The sequence below is a fragment of the Microcaecilia unicolor genome, chromosome 7, assembly GCF_901765095.1.
Source record: "Microcaecilia unicolor chromosome 7, aMicUni1.1, whole genome shotgun sequence".
Classification (NCBI taxonomy): Eukaryota; Metazoa; Chordata; class Amphibia; order Gymnophiona; family Siphonopidae; genus Microcaecilia; species Microcaecilia unicolor.
In genome coordinates, this window is record NC_044037.1 from 31,463,565 (window position 1) to 31,487,451 (window position 23,887).

The 23,887-nt window shown below is 44.3% G+C and overlaps 1 protein-coding gene across 2 annotated transcripts in view; it reads left to right on the plus strand.

Moving 5' to 3' along the window:
• Window positions 1-23,887, plus strand: part of NRK (Nik related kinase) — a 267,655-nt gene that overhangs the window by 232,964 nt on the left and 10,804 nt on the right. For both annotated transcript variants that reach the window (XM_030210024.1, XM_030210025.1), the window contains exons 27-29: window positions 2,231-2,331; window positions 7,030-7,178; window positions 16,942-17,101. In XM_030210024.1, the coding sequence (XP_030065884.1) occupies window positions 2,231-2,331; window positions 7,030-7,178; window positions 16,942-17,101 (410 nt within the window). The remainder of the gene's footprint in view (window positions 1-2,230; window positions 2,332-7,029; window positions 7,179-16,941; window positions 17,102-23,887) is intronic.

The following is a 23,887-nucleotide window of genomic DNA, read 5'->3' on the forward strand; positions in this document are numbered from 1 at the left end:
TTAGGTTATGACTGGATCCCAGCTTCAGGAAGGCTTTGGGCCCTTTTTTTGCTAGGAAACCCAGGGCAATTGCCATGGTTCCACCCCCTCTAACAACAGCCCTGACATCTATTTTCTTTATGTTTTCACAGTATGCATTTCCTTTTATTTCTCTAGTTTTGTCACTGCCTGAAGAGTGTGGATTCTTGGTGTTTCAGTTTAATTTTGTGTATATATTTCTATTTTCAGTTTGTGATCACTTATTCTTTATTTGGTGATGGTCAATCTGTGTTCTTTGTGTGTGACCGAGGTCACATAGTGTCAATTTTCTATGTAGTGATCGATATTAATCTGGCTTGTTCAGTTCTAGGTATGTTGATGTGCAGTGTTTACAGTGCTCCCTTTTCCTAGGTAGGCCTTTGTTCTGTGAGTCTTGGAAGTTAATGCTGTTGTGGTTCATAGAATTGCCCTCAAGGTCCTGAGTGACATTTGTAGGGTTTTCTACAAGTTGCTTTACAATATACCTGGTACCAGATTTTCGATTTGGATTTAGATCACACTTTTCTTGGTAGTAACTCAAGGCAAGTTATATTCATGTACAATAGGTATCTTCCTGTCCCTGGAGGACTTAAATCTATGTTTGTACCTGAAGCAATGTAGGGATTCAGTGACTTGTTCAAGATCTCAAGGAGCTGTAGTGGACTTTGAACCCTGGTTTCCCTGGTTCTCAGCCTGCTGCTCTTAACTGTTAGGTAATGCAGATAATAATACATTTATCAAACTTGTTTGGTAATCAGTGTGTTTTTTCTAGTGAAAAAGGTGCCAGTACTCAACTGCCAGGCCACTCAACTGCCAGGCCACCCATCCCACAATAGCCAGGCCCCCTGCAACCAGTCACAGAATCTATGACAAGGCAGAATTTCTGTGTAGAGCTTGAGCTCTTTCACTAAAACTTGCGGACCCTGGGTCAATTTTAGCAGACGATGGAAAAGGTGCCGGTACTCAGTACCCCCAAGTACCCCCTCAAAAAAAGCCCTGTTGGTAATCCAACAATAAATTAAAAGCCAGCAGATCTGAAACCTGATGACCGTTCAGCAGCCTCCTGACAAAAATGATAGGCAAATAATGTTATGGTTGCCAGTAACCACAGGATTTCTGGCCACATGGCTGGTGTTGGAGGTGGTAATCGGGGCAATTGCCCGAGGTTCCCATGCCACAAGGATCCCCAAGCCTGTCTCACTCTGAAGGAAAAATAGCCTGAAAGTAGACTTTAGGGTCCCCCTTCCCTCTTTCTGTCCTGGATACCTACATTTCTAGCTCCAGCCCTGAACACCACTGTTCACATGGCCGACAGAAAGATGCTGGACCGGAGATCTAGAGCTGACTGGGAACCAAGTGTTTAAGTACTGGCATATCTTTCCAGGGCTCGATATTCAAAATGATTTAAACAGCCAGGAGAGGCTTTTGGCCGTTTAATTCACCTGTCTGGGGCTAACTGGGCATTTTCAACGGAACTTAACTGGATAGTTGCCCCTGAAAATGCCCAATTGGCCCCAAGCCAAAACCGCCTTTTTTGAGGGCATTCTGGGGGTAGGTTTGACCTTTAGCCAGTTAAGTGCCGATTTTCAGTATTTAGCTAGGATAACCACTTAAATAGGACCACATAAAATGTAGTTCTACCTTTATTCAGTTCTTCAGAATCAGTTAAGTGCTGAGCATCCCACTTGACCGGCTATGTTTTCACTGCCTCTGTATATCTGGAAATTCAATGCAAGAGCCCAGACATGGCCCAGCATTGAGTTTCCGGTTATAACGCCAATGGTAGTTAGGAAAATATTGATCGCCACCGGCTGAATATTGGGGCCCCAGAATGAATATATACATATAATTTACTTGTTGGGATTTATTAACCACCTTTAGGATTGCAAATATTGTTATTTAATGTGTTGTATTATTTTGGTGCTCATTGCTTTGATTCATTGGCACATAATTCCCTGGAATGTATTCAGTGTGGATAATGCCATCAGTAACAGAGGTACTGGGAGGGGAGAGGGAGGAAGGGAGCTGGTGTGTCAGATCGGAGGCACACAATGAAGGGATCCTTTCCTGCCATGTTCACAAGTGCCCACACTGCCCCTTTACTGCTGACATAGGTGTTGGCCCCCACCGAGGATTTTAACTTGCCCCACCTATGATTCTAACCTTGGAAACCAGCCAAATGATTGGGAACTCTCTCTTTTCTTATTTACAGTGAAATACGAAAGGATAAAATTTCTTGTTATTGCTTTGAAGAATTCAGTTGAAGTCTATGCATGGGCACCAAAACCATATCACAAATTTATGGCGTTCAAGGTGAGCTATTCATGATTTTAGGGTACAATATTTCAGCTGCACAAACACAGGACAATCACGTAACCACAGGGTGGAAACCTTTCCTTATTGTGCCATATTTTTAGTAAAAATGGCCAGATCTTTCATCATTCACTACACTGGCTTCCAACTGCAGCTGTGAATCCTTTTCTCCAGAAATCCAGAAGTCAATTATATCAAGTAATCGGTCTTCAGCTCTTAGAAAAGCAAACCCATTAGGGCAGTGATTCCCAACCCGGTCCTGAGGGAGCCAAGGAGGCAGTGTATGCAAATTGATGTCATGAATATTCATTGTGAATATCCTGAAAACCTGGCTGCTCTGTTAAGGGCATAGTTAGTAACTTGGGCTAGTGTTAAAAGATATGTTATTTTACTGTTAACCCAAATTATTAGTACCTAGGTCTGATTGCATAAAATAGGACCTGTGATAAAATAGCATCAGCCCTCTCAGAAGACCTTCAGACATAAATTGAAACTTATATTTTACAAAGGCATTTCCCCACATTAAAAGCTCTGTTAACATTCTGTCTTACCTCATCAACCATCATTTAAGCACAGGTTCTATCTCTGCTCCCCATCCTTCCCTTTCTTCTGTATCCTATCTCTCTAGCTCAGTGGTTTTCAACCTTTTTCATCTTGTGGCACACTTACAAGGCACAAAACCTGTGAAGGCACACAACTGTAATCTAACCCATACCCGCCCACCCCTGCTAAGATCCATTCCATCCCTGCAAACAATCTCCTCCATCCCCACCCCTACCTGCAGGGCCAGTCCAAGCTTGCAATCTCCTCCCCCCCCCCCCCCCCCCCCTTGGACGAGATGGCCCTTGGGCGTTTTACCTGGTCATGGTGAGTTTCCAAGCTCAGCAGCGGCAGCGATTCCCATACGCTACCCTGCAGCTGTTAGCGCCCGCCTCTTCCCTTTACTGCGGCTACCTGAGCGAAACAGGAAGTTACTTCAGGCGGCCGCAGTAAAGGGAAGAGGCGGGTGGCGGCAGGGCAGCACATGGGAATTGCTGGTGCTGCCAGGCTTGGAAAGTCACCGTGACCAGGTAAAATGCTGCGAAGCTGCCCCCCCCCCCCCCCAAAGATGCCGCCCCTAAAGAGTGCCTTCCGAGGCCTGCACCTCAAGTGGCCTAATGGTTGGGCCGCCCCTGCATACCTGTAACCTTCAGAAGTAGTTATTTCATTTAATTATGCTAGAAATACATTAGAGCACCAATATACCTGCTACTGGGAAACTGGAGCAGGACAGACTGTTACAGATTCCTACACAGACTCCACATACCAGCAGAATCCTTCCCCTCAGTTGCAGATGCAAACGACTCTCACCTGATACAAAATAGGGAACCTCAAAAACCATGCAGACAAAAACTGAAAGCAGAGATAGCGGACTGTACATGTCGTGCAACACCAGAAAAATAGGAAGAAACAAATGTCCTCCTGTACCATGCAAAATAAAGCCAACAGATGTAAATTCTCAACACCTGCATAATTCAATCACTAAACTGAAAATAAAATCATTTTTCCTACCTTTGTGGTCTGGTGATTTTATTATTCCAATCATCTTGTTCCCAATCTTTGGTTCTACTTTCCTCTGCCTGTGCTCTTAACTCTGTTTCCAGGGCCTCCTTTCCATATGCAATTTCTTTTCACATCTCCTGCCCTGTATCTGTTTGGCACCGATCTTTCATGTTCAGCTTTCATCAATTTCTCTGCCTCCTTCTCAAATCTATTTTGTTTTCCCTTTGTCTTCCCTTCATGTGCAGCCTGTCTCCCCATCTTCCTTTTATGTTCAGCCAGTCTCCCCTCTTCCCTTCCTTCATGTTCAGCCTGTCTCCCCTCTTCCCTTCCCTATATGTGCAACATTTCACTCATTTTCTGCTGTGGTATTGTCTCTTCTCCTCCTCCTCCTTTCCTTGCAGGTCCTGGAAGCTCTCTTCTCCCCCCCCCCCCCCCCCAAGTCCAGCACCTCTTTCCCTCTCCACGCCCCCTCTCTTCACCCAACTCATTGGATCTCTCTCTTCCCTAAATGACCTCCCTGCCCAACACCTCTCTTCCTCCTTGCACCACCCTTACTCCTTGCCTTTCATGCAGAACCTCTCTCCCTCCTTGGCCCCTTGTTTCAGTCTTCAAAATTATTTCCCCGGTTTGCTTTTCCATTTCTTCTCTCTTCTCTTGTCTTCTTTTTCTTCACTACATCTGTTTGGCACTGATCTGGGGTTTTTTTTTCCACTTTTCTCATCTCTGCCTTTATATTTACCTATTTGATTTTACCCTAATTCTCTCTTGCCCTCTTTTTAGTCTCCTCCTTTTTACCTCTCATCTGCCTACCATTTTTTTCCATCTCCCTCTCATCCTCTCTTCAGCGTTCCCTTTGCTCCCTTAGTCTCTCTCTGCCTAGTCCTCCATTTCATAGTAACATAGTGGATGACAGCAGATAAAGACCTGAACAGTACATCCAGTCTGCTCAGTATCCTCTGTGCATTCCCTCTCAACCCTCACCTACCCTGCACTGCATCTCATCCCCTCATCAGTCCCAACTCCATCCCTGCCTCTCCATTCTTCTCTTGTTTGCACACTATGCTTTTAATTTCTTACTCTCTAACCCACTCATATTGCCTCTTTTTCACCACTTTTTAAACCCCATTTCCACCCCCCACTCAATCTTTTCAGAGACCCATCATCCCCTTCCTCCAATTCCCCTCCTCAGGACCCCCATCCATTTTCAATGCCTCTCATCTTCTCTCCAGTTTACCAGGTCATTTTTACATTGTGTCTCAGCCATCCCCCAACAGTTCATCCCCTCTCTCTTACCCCCCCCCTCCTCCACTCCCATTTCACACCCTCACTCTTACCTACTAATTGCCAGATCCTCACTATCCCCTCAAAAATCTCTTTCCATCTCTCCCATTCATAGTCCCCCCCAAACAATCCTCAACTCAATTCCCAGTCATCTCTGATTCCCTAGCCCTGAGTCCCATCTTCTGCTCTTTCCAGGGTCTCCAGTCCATTTGACTTTTCTTCTCTCTCTATTTCCACCATGATTCCCTCTGCGTCCTGTCCTCTCTAGCACCTGCCCACTGTGTCCCCACCCCTCCCCCTGTGTCCCTGCCCCTTCTACTGCCCAGTTCTTTCCCCTCATCCAAGGGCAGGCATCTCTCTTGATTTTTCTCTTTCCATCTTTGGGTCCAGCGACTTTCCTACTCTTCCCTCTGCTCACCTGCCTTCTCCTCCTCAGCATATCTATCTCTCTCTCTCTCTCCTTCCCTCCATTACTCCAGCCTCTCGCCAACTCTCTTTCTCAATACGTTATACATTCTCTCTCTTATCTCAGATCACCTCCCCCTCCCCAGCATCCCTCTCCATCCCTGCCTCATGGTCAGGCATCTTTGTTTCCCTGCCTACCCTGTACTGCTCTGCTCATCTGATAGGCAACATTTTTCTCCTCTCTCCCCCCTAGGTTCAGGCATCTTCCACCTGTGCAGCCCCCTACAGAACCAGCATCTTCCATCCTTTCCCTCTGCCCTCCCTGGCATCTTCCACCCACACCAGCACCCCTCTCAGAACTGGCATCTTCTACCCGTGTCCCCCCCCAAGCAGCATCTTCCACCCCCTCCCCTCCCTGAACCAACATCTTCCACCTGCACCCGTGCCCCCCCTAGAACCAGCATCTTTCACCTACACCCACCCCCACCCCCACCTGAGAACCAGCATTTTCCACCCATTCCCCCCCTCCCCCTGTGGTCCAACAATTATTTTTATGCCTTTCCTCCTCTCCCTGACGCTCTTCTAACCTTTTCATTCAGTACCAGCAGCATCGGTGATCCAGGCAGGCACCTCCCTGAAGTTTTGGTTTTTTTTGCAGCTCCCGCCTATGTGGGGACAGGAAGATACGTCTAAGGAGGTGGGAGCTGCAGAAAGAAAGCTTCCAGGATCAGCCTACCTTGATCACTGGCACTGCTGGTGTCCCTCTTTTGGCCTTTTCCTTCTTTTCCTTAGCCTCTTGAGTACAAGACTAAGGTCCTGATGGGCCTCAGGGTTGGAATCCCACCTCATTGCAAGCTAGATTTTCCTCTATATTGGACCCTGTCTAGAGAAGGAAGAAGGAAAAGCCTCCTCTTTTCACAAGCACATCTTTATCAATTACTGACCTCAAGGATGTGTGCATAAATTTTAATTATTGCCAATTAGCACAATAATTGATTGCTATACCCAATTATCGGCACTAATTGGCTCATTAATTAAACTTGGCATGCAAATTGGGTGCACATCAAAATTTGCATACAAAATTTTGAGCGCCATATATAGAAGCTGGGGATTTATGGCCATTCTGGAAGTTTATAGGCAAAGCACTGAAGGATCTGGTCCAAAACCTTCACACGTGTAGGAAATTTAAAGAGCAGACCTCAAATCATCTAGTTAAGTCTGTCAATGGGGACAATTATTTGTTTGCAATGATTCTAAGCAAGGCAGCCCCCTCCTCTTGAAAGTCTGATTTCAATAGGCGTTTACATGTTTTTTATACGGAAGTATCTGCAGTGGGACTTCTGCTCTTAGACATTACTCAGGGGAGAATACTGCTGACTAGCCAATGGGAACTTGCCTTGTACAATGTGTCCTGATTATTCATATAAGTGAGTAACTGTTTATCTGTCTGGTTTTTATTTTCCTTCACAGTCATTCACCTCACTTCCTCAAAAACCACTAACAGTTGACTTGACTGTTGAAAATGGACAGAGGCTAAAAGTTATTTATGGCTCAGCAATGGGGTTTCATACAATTGACGTTGACTCTGGGACCGTTTCTGATCTTTACCTGCCAAATCAGTAAGAAAAATCATGTAACTGTTGGTCTAATCCTTTGATGAGACTGAAATAGTTCAGTCAGTCATAAGCTCAGGAGATGCTTTTCTTTCCTAGGGCTTTCCAAATAATTTAATAAAGCTAGACCCAATTTTCAGCGAAAAAAGTAAAATACATAGTAAACTAGAACATAGTAGATGACGGCAGAAAAAGACCTGCACAGTCCATCCAGTCTGCCCAACAAGATAAACTCATATGTGCTACTTTTTGTGTATACCCTAGTTTGATTTGTACCTGTGCTCTTCAGGGCTCAGACCGTATAAGTCTGCCCAGCACTATCCTGCCTCCCAACCACCAGCCCCGCCTCCCAACCACTGGCTAGCAAGCTGAAAAGTATTTGCTATCCCAGTCTTGTTCAAAATGTGCAAAATCACATGTAATAAGTTTCACTTTTTTCTTATTTAAAGTGGAGAAAAACGACCTCAGTAGTCAAAGCATGGCAGCAGTGTCATGATAGCACTCAGTGCCAGCATTGAAACGACTCTGTTTTTATCACTGGTCTGAAAACTCCACTTGCATGTGAGTAAGAGGGTTATATTTATCCCATTGAAAAATAATAAATTCAAACTTGGTATTAGGCAATTGCTTGATCAGTAATGTTACTTAGCTTTTGCTATTATGCTCAACGGGGCTCACCGTTTCACTACTACGATTAGCTTCCTCAGGGGGCCAAGTAACTGTCGGCAAGTCGCACTGCCTGAAAATCACAAAGATATTCCATTATTTATTTTGACTTGATAGCAACCATGTACTTCAATACATTAAAGTAGAAAGTCCACATGCAAGTGGAGTTTTCAGACCAGTGATAAGAACAGAGTCGTTTCAATGCTGGCACTGAGTGCTATCATGACACTGCTGCCATGCTTTGACTACTGAGGTCGTTTTTCTCCACTTTAAATAAGCAAAAGTGAAACTTATTACATTGATTTTGCACATTTTTGAACAAGGCTGGATAGTCAATACTTTTCAGCTTGCTATTAGTATTTCAAATAATTTAGCCATTGTCCCTGGGTTTCTATATATGGGCGCCTTATTTCCACACGGAAATCGAAGCATATTCTATAACAATGCACGTAACTTAGGGCCCTGTTTACTGAGCCCTGCTAGAGGCACGCTAGCATTTTGTATCATGCACTAAGCATTAGCGCGCGCTAACCATGTAGCTGCCCATAATATTCCTTTGGGTGTCTACACAGCGCTTGCTCATTTTTGGCACACACTAAAAATGCTAGCACACCTTAGTAAACAGGCCCCTTAATTGGTTAACTAGCTAATCAGTGCTGTTAATTTGATGTTAACAAGCAATCATCAGTATTAATTTGCATTAATTAAGATTTACATGCACAATAGATGGGGCTGCCTTAATGATTAGGTAAATTAGGCAATCGCCTAGTGTAGCAGCTTGTGGGGGGGGAGGGGTGGCAACGAGCAGTTGCATTCAAATTAATACAATACATCCTGACAGCCAGACAACTCTGAAGAACCCTTGGCATATACCTTTACCCACTGGAAGGGTGGGAAGCTTTCAAACAGGCCCTTTACCTGAAATAAAATAGCCATTTACCCAAGCAAAAGGCCTTTGGAAATTACCCCTCATTATGTACATTATGCACCATAAAGTTTAATATTTAAAACTGCAGTGTCCATGTATGCTTGACTATTGAGTTTAATTATGAAAATCTCAAGGGGACACCAAGAGGCATGAAAGATAATTGTATAAATGTATTTGATTTGGAGGGTGGGGGACAAGGCTAAAGGTTCACCTAGGACATCTAATATTCTTGCACCAGTCTTGCAAAGAGACGTGATCTAGATAAACTTATGCCCAGACTGACATTTTAATATTATCTGAAGAGTCTATATTAAAAAATGGTCGTTTGAACAGTACAAATTCTATCATCTAAAATGGCTTCTAATGGAAGAAACAGTAATATTCAGAGTCAGGTGAAAAACATATTCTTGCCTCTTCTCATTTTGGAGAGGGTATTTTTTCCTACTGTTTTTGCATAATGAATTGTTTTGTAGATGTAAAATGCTCTCATCTTTAATATAAGTACATAAGTACATAAATATTGCCATACTGGGAAAGACCAAAGGTCCATCAAGCCCAGCATCCTGTTTCCAACAGTGGCCAATCCAGGTCACAATCTACCTGGCAAGATTCCAAAAACGTACAAAACCATTTTATACTGCTTATCCCAGAATAGTGGATTTTCCCTAAGTCCATTTAATAATGGTCTATGGACATTTCTTTAGGAAGCCGTCCAAACCTTTTTAAAACTCCGCTAAGCTAACCGCCTTTACCACATACTCTGGCAATGAATTCCAGAGTTTAATTACATGTTCAGTGAAGAAAAATTTTCTCCGATTCGTTTTAAATTTACTACATTGTAGCTTCATCGCATGCCCCCTAGTCCTAATATTTTTGGAAAGCGTAAACAGACGCTTCACATCTACCCGTTCAACTCCACTCATTATTTTATAGACCTCTATCATATCTCCCCTCAGCCGCCTTTTCTCCAAGCTGAAGAGCCCTAGCTGCTTTAGCCTTTCCTCATAGGGAAGTTGTCCCATCCCCTTTATCATTTTCATCGCCCTTCTCTGCACCTTTTCTAATTCCACTATATCTTTTTTGAGATGCGGCGACCAGAATTCAACACAATATTCAAGGTGCGGTCGCACCATGGAGCGATACAAAGGCATTATAACATCCTCATTTTTGTTTCCCATTCCTTTCCTAATAATATCTAACATTCTATTTGCTTTCTTAGCCGCAGCAGCACACTGAGCAGAAGGTTTCAACGTATCATCAACGACAACACCTAGATTCCTTTCTTGGTCCGTGACTCCTAACATGAAACCTTGCATGACATAGCTATAATTCGGGTTCCTCTTTCCCACATGCATCACTTTGCACTTGTTCACATTAAACGTCATCTGTCATTTAGACGCCCAGTCTCCCAGTCTCGTAAGGTCCTCTTGTAATTTTTCACAATCCTCCCGCGATTTAACCACTTTGAATAACTTTGTTCATCAGCAAATTTAATTACCTCACTAGTTACTCCCATCTCTAGGTCATTTATAAATATGTTAAAAAGCAGCGGTCCCAGCACAGACCCCTGGGGAACCCCACTAACTACCCTTCTCCATTGAGAATACTGACCATTTAACCGTACTCTCTGTTTTCTATCTTTTAACCAGTTTTTAATCCACAATAGAAACACTACCTCCTATCCCATGACTCTCCCAATTTCCTCTGGACTCTTCATGAGGTACTTTGTCAAACGCCTTCTGAAAATCCAGATACACAATATCAACCGGCTCACCTTTATCCACATGTTTGTTCACCCCTTCAAAGAAATGTAGTAGATTGGTGAGGCAAGATTTCCCTTCACTAATCCATGTTGACTTTGTCTCATTAAGCCATGCTTTTGAATGTGCTCTGTAATTTTGTTCTTAACAATAGCTACCACTTTGCCCGGCACTGACGTCAGACTCATCGGTCTATAATTTTCTGGATCTCCTCTGGAACCTTTTTTAAAAATCGGCGTTACATTGGCCACCCTCCAATCTTCCGGTACCACGCTCGATTTTAAGGATAAATTATATATTACTAACAATAGCTCCGCAAGCTCATTTTTCAGTTCTATCAGTACTCTGGGATGAATACCATCCGGTCCAGGAGATTTGCTACTCTTCAGTTTGTAGAACTGCCCCATTACATCCTCCAGATTTACATAGAATTCATTAAGTTTCTCCGACTCGTCAGCTTCGAATACCATTTCTGGCACTGGTATCCCAAATTTTCCTCGGTGAAGACCGAAGCAAAGAATTCATTTCTCTCCGCTACGGCTTTGTCTTCCCTGATCGCCCCTTTTACTCCTCAGTCATCTAGCGGTCCAACCGATTCTTTTGCCAGCTTCCTGCTTTTAATATATCTTTAAAAAATTTTACTATGTGTTTTTGCCTCCAACGCAATCTTTTTTTCGATGTCCCTCTTAGCCTTCCTTATCAGCGCTTTGCATTCGACTTGACATTCCTTATGCTGTTTCTTATTGTTTTCAGTCGGTTCCTTCTTCCATTTTCTGAAGGATTTTCTTTTAGCTCTAATAGCTTCCTTCACCTCACTTCCCTTATCTCTTGTTTGTCCTGTTTGTCTGTGCTAATTAGATTGTAAGCTCTTTCGAGCAGGGACTGTCTCTTCATGTTCAAGTGTACAGTGCTGCGTACGTCTAGTAGCACTATAGAAATGATAAGTAGTAGTCTTTGGGATTCCGGAATCTTGCTACTCTTTTAGGATTCCACACAGAATCTTGCTACTATGGGATTCCGGAATCTTGCTATTCTTTGGGATTCTACATGGAATCGTGCTACTCTTTGTCCTAATTAGATTGTAAGCTCTGCCGAGCAGGGACTGTCTCTTCATGTTCAAGTGTACAGCGCTGCGTACGTCTAGTAGCGCTATAGAAATGATAAGTAGTAGTAGTAGTTTTTAACCACACCGGCTGTCGTTTGGTCTTCCAGCCTCCTTTTTTAATACATGGAATATATTTGGTCTGGGCTTCCAGGATGGTGTTTTTGAACAGCATCCACGCCTGATGTAAATCTTTGACCCTCGCAGCCGCTCCTCTATGTTTTTTTTTTCACCGTTCTTCTCATTTTATCATAGTCTCCTTTTTTAAAGTTAAACGCTAACATATTTGATTTCCTATGTATACTTACTTCAAAGCTAATATCAAATCCGATCATATTATGATCACTGTTATCAAGCGGCCCCAGCACCATTACCTCCATCACCAGATCATTCGCTCTACTAAAGACTATGTCTAGAATTTTTTCTTCTCTCATCAGCTCTTGTACCAGCTGCTCCATAAAGCTGTCCTTGATTTTATCAAGGAATTTTACCTCCCTAGCTTGCCCCGATGTTACATTTACCCAGTCAATATCGGGGTAATTGAAATCACCCATTATTATTGTGTTGACCAGTTTGTTTGCATCCCTAATTTTCTTTAACATTTCTTCATCCATCTGTTTATCCTGGCCAGGTGGACGGTAGTACACTCCTATCACTAACCTTTTCCCCTTTACACATGGAATTTCAATCCACAGTGATTCCAAGAAGTGTTTTGTTTCCTGCAGAATCTTCAATCTATTTGATTCAAGGGCTCTCATTAATATACAGTGCTACCCCTCCACCAATTCGATCCACCCTATCACTACGATATAATTTGTACCCCGGTATGACAGTGTCCCACTGGTTATCCTCCTTCCACCAGGTCTCAGAGATGCCTATTATATCTAATTTTTCATTTAGTGCAATATATTCTAACTCTCCCATCTTATTTCTTAGGCTCCTGGCATTCGCATATAGACATTTCAAACTATGTTTGTTGTTCCTATTTACATCATGCTTAGTATGAATTTGCAATCTTTTGTCTAATTTTTATTTTTATTTAAGGACACCAGATCTACTACGGTCTCTTTTGCAGCCTTACTATCAGGATACCCTAGCTTCCCTGTTTTGGTGCTATCTTTGAAAGATACCTTATCCCGAACCATGCGCTTTTGAGCGACTGTCGGCCTTCCCCCCCCCCCCCCCCCCCCCCGTTTCTAGTTTAAAAGCTGTTCTATCTCCTTTTTAAATGCCGATGCCAGCAGCCTGGTCCCATCCTGGTTAAGGAATTCCTTTTGGAATAGGTTCCCCCCTTTCCCAGTATGTTGCCCAGTTCCTAACAAATCTAAAACCCTCCTCCCTGCACCATCGTCTCATCCACACATTGAGACTCCGGAGCTCTGCCTGTCTCTTGGGCCCTGCGCGTGGAACGGGTAGCATTTCAGAAAATGCTACCCTAGAAGATCTAGATTTGAGCTTTCTACCTAAGAGCCTAAATTTGGCTTCCAGAACCTCCCTCCCACATTTTCCTATGTCATTGGTACCCACATGTACCAAGACAGCCGGCTCCTCCCCAGCACTATCTAAAATCCTATCTAGGTGATGCGTGAGGTCCGCCACCTTCGCACCAGGCAGGCAAGTCACCAGGCGATCCTCACGTCCACCAGCCACCCAGCTATCTATATGCCTAATGATGGAATCACCAACTACAACAGCCGTCCTAACGCACCATTCAAAGCCTCAGGAGGTTTATCAGTTTAATCAGGGATTCATACCTACCACTCTGTATATGCCACTTGATTGCTAAGCAAGGCGAATAATCTCTTGCTGGCGAGATCATCAGTTAATTGCCACGAAAGACAAAATGTAGAAAAGAGCCAAACCTTTGGAATGAATTCTTTTAGCCCTGATTTAAACAACAACAACCAAAAAAAGAAAGAGAGAAAACTTAGAGCAGCTTGCATAAATTAGGCACAATATTTCTCAAATGAATTATGCCCTGGATATCAGGCACCCTTCAGAGTCCTCTTTTCATCTGTGCTCTTTCCCCATAAGGCAGAATGAGCTAAAAATAAATGTCCCTCTGCCCCCCCCTCCCCTTTCCCTTTAAGTCAGGGAATTAAAATAATATGTTGCTACAGTGGGTTGCATCAGTGCGACACTCTTGTTATTTCAGGGATTACCAAACAGACAAGAAAATGATCTTTAGAAGGCATCGTATTGGATTTAAAGTAATAGATTGCATTGAGACATAGCTGCTTCCTTGAATCTTTCTGGAATCTTTTGCCTGCTTCCTTTGCTCATGCAAATACCAAGGCAACGCATTAGAATTGCTCTCAGGCTCTGGATACCCATTTTAATGCTACGGATTGTAGTGGCAAAGACATGGACTGAGGTGCTTGGCTTGGGTGCATTCAGTCTGGCAAGTACAGCTTCTGTATTTCCTTCCCTGTTAATTGTGACAGAAAATGCAATGTGTGTTAGAAAGGGTTGTGTATTATTGCTTGCAATGACATAGACCATGTACTACTGAAAGCTTATGATGACAGTGCGTCATGCAAAATTATGTGTGCATGACAGTGGACAATTAAGTTTTCCCCACAGAAAAGATCTTTCTATTTATAGTGAAATGAATTGCTTTTATATGTTACATTATTTCGATTTATTTGCAAATACGACATTGTTTCTCTCATTCTGTAATCCTCTGGTTGCACAAAAACTTTATTGGCTTTTTGTGAGAGGCATCCACAAATAACAGTGGGGGCCCTTTACTAAGCCACGCTCAAAAGTGGCCAGCGCTGCTTGTAGTGCATGGGTTACCATGCGCTGCGGCCATTTATGGCATGGTAGTAAAATGTAGAAAAAAAGTGAGGATGAACCAAGGAGGAATACCAAACAACTTTATTAAGGATTTTCAAAAAGACACCCGACACGGCCGTGTTTCGGCCCTAAGGCCTGCCTCAGGGGTCTAGATTAATCTCAGGTGTAGCAGTGTGAAAATATTACACCGATGAAAATTTATGCTCGATTAATGAACAATGCAATGCTTCCTTCAATCTATATAGTCAAAATGTTTTTCAACGGACAATACTCCACTTCCTACGGAGGAGAGACATTTTGAATTTATCTTTTCACTTTTCATTGATATATAGATTGAAGGTGCATTGCATTGTTCATTAATCGAGCATAAATTTTCATCGGTGTAATATTTTCACACTGGTACACCTGAGATTAATCAAGACCCCTGAGGCAGGCCTTAGGGCCGAAACACGACCGTGTCGGGTCGTTTTTTGAAAATCCTTAATAAAGTTGTTTGGTATTCCTCCTTGGGTCATCCTCACTTTTTTTCTACATCTCACGGTGCGTGAGGTCTTTTACCTCCTTTTTTTGCTGCTGATGGTGGTGGTAAAATGGCCACAGTTGTATATTTTCCTCTAATGGTCACGCACTAATTTCCCAATTAGCGAGTGGCCATTACCACAGGAGCCCTTATCACTGCCTGTTTACTAGGCAGTAAGGGCTCCCGCATTAATCGGGCACTGCACAGCAATGTACCTGTGCTACCCAGTTAGCACAGGACACGCCTACTCTCCGCCCGTAGACCCACTTCCTGCACCAAAAAAATAAAAACTACTTTTTAGTTTGGAATTAGCGCATACTGATCGGCACACTACTGCAGGACACCTCAGCGTATCCCACTGCATGCGCTAGTGCCTTCTGTGGCTTAGTAAATGGGCCCCAGCGAGTTTTATATATACTTACTGATTCCATTTGTCTGAATTTTGCATTACATTTTTTTGATTGATTAACGCACTATATGTATTGAGCAATTAATGACTATAAAGCAATGAGGTACCAGTATCTTTACAGGGACATCAAATGGTAAGTCACTCATCTTTGAAGAAGTGAAGGACTTCAAACACTTACTAACTGTATTTTAACTTGGAAACATCTCAAGACCCTGAAAATTAAAAGAAAATCCCAAAATAGTAGGCAAAATTGTCTTCCCTTTTAATTAATATCATATTTACATTTTCTTTCTCTCTTTCTTATGGACCACAAGCAGTCCAGCAAATCCCACAGTTTAATAGAAGTCTTGAATTCTATAAGGCATGTGTGTTTTATAAGTGCAATATGAAATATTAGCAAATACCTCAACATTCACCCCACCTCCTAGTCCAACCCAATTCCTTTCCTCTCTCAACCCCTGGCACTCTCCTCTTTTCATTCCTCCCTCCCCCCCCCCCCCCCCCCCCCCCACACACACATACACCAATCTCCTCCTTCCCTTCCCTCTCCTGACACTCTATCTCCCCTTTCCCCTTCCCTCAAGACCTTCTCTTTCACTGTTCCTTCCTGCCCCCACGCGAGGCACTTAATCTATCCTTCCGTCCTTCCCCCTTCCCAGCAATCACTCTTCCCTTCTTCCTTCCCCCACTCCCCTACCCCCAAAAGAACCCTCTCTGTCCCTTCCCTCTCCAAGACAGTCTATCTCTCTTCCTTCCCTATACGCTCTCCTCCCAAAACACTTTCTTTCTGACCCCTTCTCTTTTCTCTTTAGCTTCTGGGTTTAAAAAAAGGTTTGGACAAATTCCTGGAGGAAAAGTCCATAGTCTGCTATTGAGGCAGGCATGGGAAGCAACTGCTTGCCCTGGGATTTGTAGTATGGAGTGTTGTCACGATTTGGGTTTCTGCCAGGTACTTGTGACCTGGCTTGGCCACTGTTTGGAAAACAGGATACTGGGTTACATGGACCATTGGTCTGACCCAGTATGGCTGCTCGTATGTTCATATGTTCTCAGCTCCCTGGCCTCCATGGAACACTAAGGGGGTCTTTTACTAAGCCACAGTAGCATTTTTAGCTCGCAGTAAAAATCAGCTGGTGGTAAATGCCGAGACACCCGTAGGAATATAATGGGCATCTCAGCATTTACCACCAGCTGATTTCTACCACAAGCTAAGAACGCTACCACGGCTTAATTAAAGCCCCCTCACTGCCACAGCTCTTCCTATGAGCCTAGTTCTTCGGGGCACTGCTCTTTGGTTTCCCTCTTCAATTGCAGCGTTGCGGCCAGACCTGGCTGCCCTCTAGATCTGCACGCATGTTCATTAACCAGTAGTTTCTGCACCATTAAATGATCTGTAAAAGTGGTTAAAGATCTCAATGAAGATTTAATTACAAAAAAGAAATATTAAGAGATTGAAGGAAAAGGTATAATGAGCTTCTTTTATATTTTTGTTGCGTATCACATTAAACTACTTTGGCTCGGATGATACACTCTCTAACTCTGCAGGGCATTTTTTAATGGACATCTTTGCCAACTCTGATTTCAGATTCAGGGGAACATTCACCCACATGCAATTATTATCCTCCCCAACACAAGTGGCATGGGACTGTTGGTCACCTATGAAGATGAAGGGGTTTACATTGATACGTTTGGTCGTTTCACAAAGGAAACCATTCTGCAGTGGGGAGAAATGCCAGCATCTGTAGGTATGTAAACGTAGAGCCTGTTCAAACAAACAGATGGGAAGCTCTCAAAATTCAAGGCATATAAGGCTTGTATTCAGGGAAGTATAGTTGAAATGTGTATTTTGGCAATGGTAGTTACGGTAACACTTGGTTCCCCTGAAGCAGCTAGAGCGAAACAGACTCTGTCGGGAATCCAATGTGCAGATTTTTGAGCGAATACAGTGGATTGGAGTTAACTGCCATTCTTGTCAGCTCTTCGCACTTTAACCCCTGTTTACTATGCTGCAGCTACGTGGGGCCACGGGGGTCTGGGCCCCCTACATTTGGCCCTGAACCCCCCTGCCAACAACCCTCTCGACCCCCCCCCTCCCGCCACCAACCCACCGTCTCCTACCTTTGGTGGCAGGGGACCCCAGCCCCCGCCAGCCGAGGTCCTTTTCTTCCGGCGCAAGGCTTCGTTCTGTTTCTATGAGTCTGACATCCTGCACGTACAAGGTGCAGGACGTCAGACTAGAACGAAGCCTTGCAAGGGATTGGGAAGAAGAGGACCTCGGCTCGGCTGGCGGGGGTTGGGGTCCCCTGCCAGCAAAGGTAGGCGACGGTGGGTTGGCGGTGAGAGGGGGGGTCGAGAGGGTCGGCGGCGGGGTGGGGGGGGTCAATGTTGGTGGGGGGGTTCGGCAATGGCAAGGGGGGGTCAAAGTTGGTGGACGGGGGGGTTCAGCAATGGCATGGGGTCGGCGGTGCCGGGGGGGGGGGCTAAAATGTGCCCCCTCACCTCGGGCTCTGGACCCCCCTCCCGCCGAAGTCTGGCTACGCCCCTGGTGTACAGTTGGGAGTGATAGGTTTTGGGTGGGGTTTGGAGGGCTCAGCAGGCAAAATAAGGGGGGTAATGGTGAGATGTGTACCTGGGAGCTTTTATATGAAGTCCATAACAGTGCCCCCTAGGGTCCCCATTGCTCTTCTGAGATGTCTGTATGACCAGTCTACTAAGAATGCTGGCTGTTCCTACATCCCAATGGCTTGATTATGTGCATTTTCACTTGGACTGTATTTTTTTTCGAAAATGGACTAAAAAGATAAATGCACAGAGCACAAAAACATGTTAAATGTGGCCATTTTCGAAAAGAAAAAAAAGATAGACGTTTTGCTGTTTCGAAAATGGCCATATTTCCTATTCGGTTTGGGACGTTCAACACAAAATGTCCAAAGTCCGACAGACTTCATATCGAAAATGCCCTTCCATATGTATTAGATTTTCAAACTGTACTAACTAAAGCAGAGAAGAACTAAGTAGCATCATAGAGTCCCAAAGGAAAATAGATACTCCAACGTTACCGTTCAGTCAGAAGTAATAATAATAAAACAGAAAAGGCCATAATAAGGGCATGCTTTTTTTTCTATAATAATTCTAAACTCATAACTGAATTTTGTATGTGGTGAATAGCCTAAGGAAAAAGTTTAAAATAGTTTTCCATCAACATATTGTCAGGGAAATAAGTCATCTAATTGTATTTCTTCTCATACGGTAGAATCTTCTTGGGTTTTTATGACAGAAAAGACATGTTTGATGTCTCCTTTTCTGATACGCACTGAGATTCATAAGCTGTTCCAAAATAATTATTTTAGCTATAAATTGCTAACTGCTATTCAGATGAGTTTTTCAGCCTGTAAATCATCTCTTTAGTAGCTTAGAAAATGATTGAAGTTAGTGGAGAGAAGGGGAGTGAAACAACAGCAAAACCGACAGATCTGGGACAGGAAACTATAAAATAAGTCCCTTCTCCACTCCTGAAGGTGAGACATTTGTGGTCAACTTATTCAACAGAAATAAGAATATGAAAAACAAGCCTAGAAGGAAATTAAAGTGCAGATCCACTGTCAGTCCATACATTGTGCGCTTACAGGCTTATTTTTGAAAGAGAAGGGTGCCCATCTTCCGACACAAATCGGGAGATAGGCGTCCTTCTCTCAGGGTCACCCAAATTGGCATAATCGAAAGCCAATTTTGGGCACCCTCAACTGCTTTCCGTCGCGGGGATGACCAAAGTTCCCGGGGGCGTGTCGGAGGCGTAGCGAAGGCGGGGCTGGGGCGTGCTTAACAGATGGGCGTCCTCGGCCGATCATGGAAAAAAGAAGGGCGTCCCTGATGAGCACTTGGCCAACTTTACTTGGTCCATTTTTTTTCACAACCAAGCCTCAGTAAGGTGCCCAAACTGACCAGATGACCACTGGAGGGAATCGGGGATGACCTCCTCTTACTCCCCCAGTGGTCACCAACCCCCTCCCAACCTAAAAAAAAACTATGCCTCTATGCCAGCCTCAAATGTTATACCCAGCTCCCAGACAGCAGTATGCAGGTCCGTGCAGCAGTTTTAGTGGGTGCAGTGCACTTCAGCCAGGCGGACCCAGGCCCATCCCCCCTACCTGTTACACTTGTGGTGGTAAATGGGAGCCCTTCAAAACCCACTTGAAACTCACTGTACCCACATGTAGGTGCCCCCCTTCACCCCTTAGGGCTATGGTAGTGTTGTACAGTTGTGGGGAGTGGGTTTTGGGGGGGTGGGGGGCTCAGCACCCAAGGTAAGGGAGCTATACACCTGGGAGCAATTTGTGAAGTCCACTGCAGTGCCCCCTAAGGTGCCCGGTTGGTGTCCTGGCATGTCAGGGGGACCAGTGCACTACGAATGCTGGCTCCTCCCACAACCTAATGGCTTGGATTTGGTCGTTTCTGAGATGGGCGTCCTCGGTTTCCATTATCGCCAAAAACTGGGGACGACCATCTCTAAGAACGACCATCTCTAAGGTCGACCTAAATGTTGGGATATTGGCGTCCCCGACCGTATTATCGAAATGAAAGATGGATGCCCGTCTTGTTTCGATAATACGGGTTTCCCCGCCCCTTCGCTGGGACGTCCTTAGAGATGGGCGCCCTTAGAGATGGTCGTCCCCGTTCAGTTATGCCCCTCTTAGTGTATGAAAAAGAGTAGAGCTGTAGAAAATTCAAATACAGAGTTATCATGTATCAGAATGCAGTGAAAGGTTAAGCAAATTTAAGTTAATAGGATGTGATGGAACTTCAGCTCTAATTCATACATATGACATAAAGAGTAAGGATGGAAGGATCTGAGGCCTGCATTGGATGTAACACTAAGGTTTGCCTTTGGAAAGAGATGTCCGTAAGGTAAATTTCTAGCAACTGTGTTGGTCATAGAAAAACCTGAACCTTTGGGGCCCTTTTACTAAAGCTTAGCACGTACTAACGAAATTAGCATGTGCTAAATGCTAAAAAGCACAATTTATACCTAAACTGGAGTAAAAAGTACAAGAGCTTTGGCGGCCTCAGAGATCACTTCTTCAGAGATGACATCTACAGAGTCGAGCAACTGAAGAAGGGACTTGTATTTATTTTATTTATTTATTCGGATTTATTTACCAGCTTTTTGAAGGAATTCACTCAAAGCGGTGTACAGTAAGAATAGATCAAACATGAGTAACAGGCAAATTACAGCAGTAAAAATAATCAAAAACAATACAAAGTATGGCATGGTATACTATTTACAATGTCAACACAGTACATAATAGAACATTATAGGTGATAGCGAAGGGTAAAGCAAAGATGTAACATAAAGAAGGGTAAGAAAGTAGGAAGAGTTAGAAAGTAAGGTGATTGATTTAAATGTATGGTTTTGAAAGCTTAGGTTCTGCAGTATATTTTTGTTGGTCCAATAAAAAAGGCACCATAACCTACAAAGCATCTAGGAAACGATAACCTTTATCATGCTGAGCAAAAAAGCTTTATTGATTTGTAGAATTCTTGCTGCCCATTTCCTGGGCAGAAATGTATTTATTTTATAGGTCTCTTTGCCGTACTCTTTTACTGTTGCTAAGACACTTTGCAAACGTGTTTCCTAAGCCATTCTTGGCATACCCCCTAGTCAATTTGGCATTCAGGATAGCTACAATGAATTGCATGAGAGAAATTTGCATGCGGTGGAGGTGGCTGAAAGGTGCATGTGGAAACTGGAGGGAGCCAAATTCATAAAGAAAACAAGAAGAAACACTTTCAAATGAATATTTAAAAGCTATTACAGCTTATCTGAAACTTATTTTAAAGGCAGGGTATAAAGATGTGGTTCTAGGGCTAACTGCTTGCATGGATAAAAAGCACGTGTATAGTTTTCATTTGAAATTCTGCCAGACTTTGCCAGATTTCAAAGTGAAAGTACACATGGAAGTGTGTCCCAGGAAAATTGCTTGCACACATTTACAGCCACCAAGTTGTGCAGATACTTTTTCTGAGTAAAGGAGGGGCATAATCAAACTGGGCGCCCATCTTTAAGGGCGCCCCGGTAAAGGGGCGGGGCATCCTGTATTATCGAAACAAGATGGGCATCCATCTTTTGTTTCGATAATACGGTCAGGGACACATCTTGACATTTAGGCCGGCCTTAGAGATGGACGGTCTCGGTTTTCGCCGGTAATGGAAACCGAGGACGCCCATCTCAAAAACGACCAAGTCCAAGCCATTTGGTCATGGGAGGAGCCAGCATTCGTACTGCACTGGTCCCCCTCTCATATGCCAGGACACCAACCGGGCACCCTAGGGGGCACTGCAGTGGACTTCACAAATTGCTCCCAGGTGCATAGCTCCCTTACTTTGGGTACTGAGCCCCCCAAAACCCACTACCCACAACTGTACAACACAACCATAGCCCTTAAAGGGTAATGGGGGGCACCTAGATGTGGGTACAGTGGGTTTTGGAGGGCTTCCATTTACCACCACAAGTGTAACAGGTAGGGGGGGGCCTGGGTCCGCCTGCCTGAAGTGCACTGCAGTACCCACTAAAAACTGCTCCAGGGACCTGCATACTGCTGTGATGAAGCTGGGTATGATATTTGAGGCTGGCACAGAAGCTGGGAAAAATGTTTTTTAATTTTTTTTTTTTTTGGTGGGAGGGGGTTGGTGACCACTGGGGGAGTAAGGGGAGGTGATCCCCGATCCCTCTGGTGGTAATCTGGTCAGTTCAGGCACCATTTCGAGGCTTGGTCGTGAACAAAACGGGACCAAGTAAAGTCGGCCAAATGCTGCTTCAGCACCTATAAGCTCACAGCTTTTCTGATTGGTAATATTTGAATGGCAGATAAGGAACTTCATGGCAGTCTTTAATGAGTAATGTCCCATCCAACTGCAGTTACTACAACAACTTCACCAGAAGTCCTTAACCTCTGTGATCAGACATTTCAATAAAATATTTACAGACTAGTAAGGAAGGCCCATTTCGAAACGCAATGAAACGGGTGCTAGCAAGGGAAATCCCCACCCATCCTCCCTCCCTGCCGAGTTCCATACCCCCCTCTGCCCCTCCATTTCTCCCTCCGTGGCGAGTTGCAGACCCCCTCCCTCCCAGTACAAAGCCCCCTTCACGCCCCTCCCACCGACTTGAACCCCCCCCCCCCGCTTGTAATTACTGCCTCCCCCCCCCCCCCCCCCGTGGCGTGACCCTGTGGAGACCAGCCTTTCGTCCATTAAACCTCCCCCAAAGCCTGTGCTGACGGAGACGAACTTCTCTTCTCGCGTTCCTTTCCTTCACCGAAATTGTTCTGCCCTCGACGTCATCACGTTCGACGCGAGGGCGTGACAGAGAGACATGGGCTATGGAGATACTTCACCGCCATGAAGTTACGAACCCTTCACAGAAGTGGGTGGAGCTTGGGGGCTTCATTAGAACGTTGGGGTTGCGAGTTATGTCCGGATGGGGCCTGGCTGAGGGCGGGTGTATGACTGAGAGTGAGAGTGAGTGGTGCTGACAGCCTACAACAGTACAGGGCTTCAGTGTTTCCCTGCCACACAGTGAGCTTCAGAATTGGAGGTGAGAATTATTTATATAGATGTATAATAAACCACATAAAACTGTTTCATAAATAGTTTTTTGTGTTTCTTTACCCACCTCTGTTTCCTTGGTAATATGACAGTTGCTATCGTTCCCTGCCCAGTGATACGGGGTAGATTCATTCAATGTGAGTGCTTCATGTCTGAGCATTTATAAGTGAATAGTTCAGTGATGGTCCGGCTGGGCGGAGGAAAACTGAGATCCCACGAGAAGAAAGCAGTGGGAAATAGACCAAGCTGACCCGGGACAAACATGGAGACTTCAAATGTTGGTAAGACGTTTATTGATAAAAGACTTGACACAGCAATGTGTTTCGGCAGAAAGCCTGCTTCAGGAGTCTTTGAATGATATGTGCAAGACCATCAAAGAGTAAATAATGTTGGTACAAGCAGATGTGGAGATCTGGTCTTTAAAAAGACCTTTGTTAAAGAACTGCAAATCAGTGTGAGATAAGCTGTGACTGTTCTGGTTGGAACCGGAGCGGTCACAGCTTTTCTCACGCTGATTTGTAGTTCTTTCTAAAGACCAGATCTCTACATCTGCTTGTCTTTTATCAATAAACATTTTACCGACATTTGAAGTCTCCCTGTTTGTCCTGGGTCAGCCTTGTCTATTTCCCACTCCTTCCGTCTCTGAGCGTTTATAAGAACAGACATCCTGTGGCAACGTACGTTTTTGTTGAGGTCAATATTCAAAGTGATTTAACCAGCCAGTTTAATTGTTTGTGCAGAGTTATCCGCTGATATTCATCGGCACTTAATTGGTTAGTGCCACTGAATATCCCCACAGACCGCCAAACTCAAAGCCGGCTATTTTGTGGGCAGAGTCGGTGCTTATATGGTTAAGTGTCGATATTCAGCACTTAGGGGGTCTTTTACAAAGTGGCAGTAAGCCCAACACTGGCATACCGCACCCT